This window comes from Opisthorchis viverrini (assembly GCF_000715545.1).
Source record: "Opisthorchis viverrini unplaced genomic scaffold opera_v5_216, whole genome shotgun sequence".
Taxonomy (NCBI): domain Eukaryota; kingdom Metazoa; phylum Platyhelminthes; class Trematoda; order Opisthorchiida; family Opisthorchiidae; genus Opisthorchis; species Opisthorchis viverrini.
In genome coordinates, this window is record NW_008751872.1 from 881180 (window position 1) to 885515 (window position 4336).

The following is a 4336-nucleotide window of genomic DNA, read 5'->3' on the forward strand; positions in this document are numbered from 1 at the left end:
TGCGCCACTTATGCAGGCTCGAAGAAAACATCGAGATCCTTGACACTCCACCAAGCGGCGATCCGATTCAGTTGTCGATTCCGGGGGGAGTGTAACGTTCGGTGAACGTCTGTTAACCTCTCCACACTTACCGACACTTCATGAATCTCATTCCACATTTCAAACACTGCTTGGAGTATAAACTTCACCTGTATTTTCCTTGACATTTAAGTCGGATCTGCTGAAAGACCTGTGGTACAATCTTGAGTGTACGTTCGTATTGAATCATTGCTATGTATTAACCATTGACACTTCAACCCAATCCATAACCGTTGTTTATTTGTTGTTATGACAGAACCATACCGAATGCAAAGACAGTCTTCTCGACTTAACAAAAACTTTGGGTGCCGTATACTCAGATAGTATCTCAGCCGCATATCTTGCGTCAACCATTTAGGTGAAACCTAAAGTTATTCAAGATGTCGCAATCCGGCGATGGATTACATCCTCCATTATTGTCACGTGACGCTTCTCCTACAGAGCTTGACGCAGTACATTCATCGGATAATCGCCATATGGAGCCGGAGCTCTCACGTGTGCGCATCAGGGAGTTGGAAATTCAACTTGAGCTGCAAAAAATTCCTGGAGTGAAAGCCAGAAAGAGCAATCAGGACGAATGCGATTCGCACACTCAATTCCAATCAGATCCAGCTGATTCGAAGTCCATAGCCTTTGTCCTGGAAATGCGACTAGAATTACCGAAGCGCGAATTGCAACGTTTTAATGGGAACCCGAAGGACTATTGTTCATGCATGAAAGCGTTCAGTGGTACCATTGAAGACCATAACCGAGACCGTGAGGCTCGCCTGGGTTATTTAATACAATATTGTGCGAAGCAAAAGACTATTGGACCTTCATGAAAGCGTTCAGTGGTACCATTGAAGACCATAACCGAGACCGTGAGGCTCGCCTGGGTTATTTAATACAATATTGTGACGGCGAAGCAAAAAGGATTGTGCATTGTACGGTCCTACGACCCAACGACGGTTACGGGCCCGCGAAGGAAATTTTAAGAAAGCAATTTGGCCAGAACTACATGGTGGCCCGAGCGTTTATCGACGACCTGATCACTGGGCCCACTATTAAAGATGGTGATTCGTCCGCTTTATGCGATTTGGCACGACAGCCGACCGTGTGTGAGGTAACATTAAGATAAATGGATTATTCGTCCGATCTTAACTACACACATACGATTCAGACCATTGTACAATGATCACCTTCTGGACTTCGTTTCAAATGGGCCAAATCTGTCGCTGACATCAGACGAAAAGATCGTGAGCCAGAAGTTACTGACCTTACTGCCTTTATCGAAGCACGTGTTGATAGCCCGTGTTCGGATTACGGCGAACTTGCTCTCAGTCTAGCTTCCGAGGAACAAGCGAGAAAAAGGCCACCACTATCCGGTCAAATGCACGATAGAAATATTCATTCTACACAAACGTTAGCTCCTCGTACCGGTATCGATCTTCGTTATGGTGTCTGTGGCGAAGCCCATTATCCTGATCAATGTGCGCGATTCATTGCAGAGTCATCAGAAAAACGTCGCGAATTCGTAATGCGCCGTAAACTGTGCAATTTGTGCCTACGCCCGAATCATGTCGCGAAATTCTGCAGGTCACGAACAGTCTGCTCTCCCAACGGATGCAACGATCTTCACCACCATTTGTTACATTTAAATGTTGTTTAGAATGATGAAGAACCAAGCATATCATCACACCACACTTCCCTACATCACTCTGATCAAGCCTTTCCGCGTGTTTCCTCGCGCGGTGTAGCTCTTGCGATCGTTCCAGTTATCGTCAGAAATGGAGCTCCAACCATCAGTACATGCACCTTTCTCGACAGTGGCTCGCATTCCTCATTCACCTCTCGAGCCCTTGCGACAAGACTGAATTTGCGTAGTCAGCATACCAAACTCACCTTGAAAACTTTGACTGACGATAAAACTCTTCAGTCAACAGAAGTGAGGTTTGATGTAGATTGTTCGGGTTCAAATGGACCAATCTGTGTTCAACAAGCATGGGTGGTGAAGAACCTTCCTAAAATTAACCGAATTGTTCCGAACCACTACCAGCTAGCAAGATGGACACATTTAAAGGATGTCCCATTCGATAAATACAACGACACAAAGATCGGTATTTTGCTCGGATCCGATGTACCTAAGGCCCATTGGATAGAGGAACAACGGAAAGGCACCCCAGACGAACCATTCGCTATCAAAACGCCACTTGGTTGGACATTGATGGGTCCATTATATAAATGTGGTACGCAGCATTCCTTTGTAAATCACACAACAATATGTGAACTTGAGAAAAACCTAGAGCGTTTTTACCAGCAAGATATGCTGGATCCTGGACCTACAAAAGACAGGGAAACGTCCGTTTTAGACCGGAGGGCTCTCACTACAATGCAAAACACCGTGATATTCAAAGACGGCCATTATGAAATAGCATTACCATGGTTGACCGATCCTTACTCGTTACCTGATAACAAGTCAACCGTCTTCCGTCGACTAAGCCAGCTGCGTAGACGGCTTTTGCAGTGCGACGAGTTGCGTGAACGCTACTGTGAAGTCATGAGCGAATATCTGAAACAGTCTCACGCGGAACGAGCGCAAGAATCATCTTTGAAATTGTATCTTCCACACCATCCCGTGTTTTACCCAAGGAAACCAGGAAAGCTTCGTATAGTCCTTGACTGCGCCGCAGCTTTCAAAGGGTTTTCTCTGAATGAAAGTTTGATGTCAGGTCCCGATTTAAATATTTCGCTCATCGGTGTCTTTCTTAGGTTTTGGCGCAAAAGGATCGCAGTGGTGGCCGATATACAAGCTATGTTCCACCAGGTTCGGGTTCCAGAATAAGATCGTAATGCTTTGCGTTTCTTGTGGTGGGGTAATGAAAAACTCGAAGTGCCCCCGTTAGAGCATAGAATGTGTGTTCATTTGTTTGGGGCCAAATCCTCCTCAAGTTGCGCAGCATTCGCGTTGAATCGTGCGATTATGGACAACTGAAAATCTTACGATGTGGACGTTGTGGAAGAAGCCAGAAAATGTTTCTATGTAGATGACTGCTTATTCAGCACCCGAACAATCGATGGAGCCTGTACTTACGCGGGTCATTTGAAATCGATGCTGGCAGACAGCGGATTCAATCTTTCGAAATGGGTGAGCAACGATTTACGGGTATTGAAATTATTACCAGAATCTGACTGCGCGGTGGACTGTGTTCAGCTTTCATTAAACGAACCATCACTTCATCGTACTCTTGGTTTGAACTGGAACCTAAAGCAAGACTCTTACAGATTTAATGTTCAACCAATGACTGTACTCGCCGCCAGAAGGAATATATCGTCCTACGTTTCCTCCTTTCTTGGCCCTCTGGGTTATTTGCCTCCTGTCATTCTAACTGCTGAACTTTCACTCCAGCGGTTGTTCAAATCGAAGTTTCATTGGGATCAAATCATAGAGGGCGTCGAGCTGGATTTATGGTCGAAATGGTCACGTTCGATTCAGCTGATTCAAAATGTCGTCATACCTAGGTGCATAAAGGGCCCAGGGTTTCACAGTACCACATAATTTGATTTGCATGCCTTTAACGACGCACCTGACTCGGGCTATGGTGCAGTCGATTACTTTCTGTTGACCGAGCAAAATAGAGAAACATGCTGCAGACTTGTTTTGGCAAAAGCTCGCGTAGCTCCCGTTAAAACGACTACGATGCCCCGTTTAGAGTTAGTCGCGGCGGTGGCTGCAGCGAAGTTGGCGAAACAGATACAAGTCGACAGTGGAGTTGTCATCTCTTCGACAACCTCATGGATGGACTCATTAATCGTCTTATATAGCGTCCGAAACCAATCAAAGAGATTTCCTACCTTCGTTGCCAATCGTTTGGCCGTTATACTGGACTTATCTAGTGTCGAAGAATGGCGATATGTTCCGACAAAATACAATCCTGCTGACCTTGCGTCTCGTAGCGTGTTCGCTTCCGATGCGTCAAAGCTCAAGCGCTGGTTAGATGGGCCTTCATTTTTGACACTAGATCACAGCTTATGGCCTCAGACTCCACCTAGTGCCGCAAAGACGGATTGTACTGTATTTACGTCGCTTGTCAATATACCTGATGAGCCAAAGGAAATAAATCTGATCTCACGGTTTAAATACGTCAAATCTTGGACTAAGTTACTCCGCCTAGTTGCGTGGTTGTTAAAGTATAAAGCATATCTAGTAAAGAAAAACGAGCAACAAAACACGTCACTGACGGTGAACGACCTGCATGTAGCCACAAAGGAAGTAATCAGG

At 45.4% G+C, this 4336-nt stretch overlaps 1 protein-coding gene across 1 annotated transcript in view; it reads right to left on the minus strand.

Moving 5' to 3' along the window:
- Window positions 1-2060, minus strand: part of T265_08399 (hypothetical protein) — a gene marked incomplete at both ends in the record, with an annotated part of 54154 nt that extends 52094 nt beyond the window's left edge. The window contains one exon of the mRNA XM_009174193.1: window positions 1960-2060. Within this exon, the coding sequence (XP_009172457.1) occupies window positions 1960-2060 (101 nt within the window). The remainder of the gene's footprint in view (window positions 1-1959) is intronic.
- Window positions 2061-4336: the final 2276 nt, after the last annotated feature.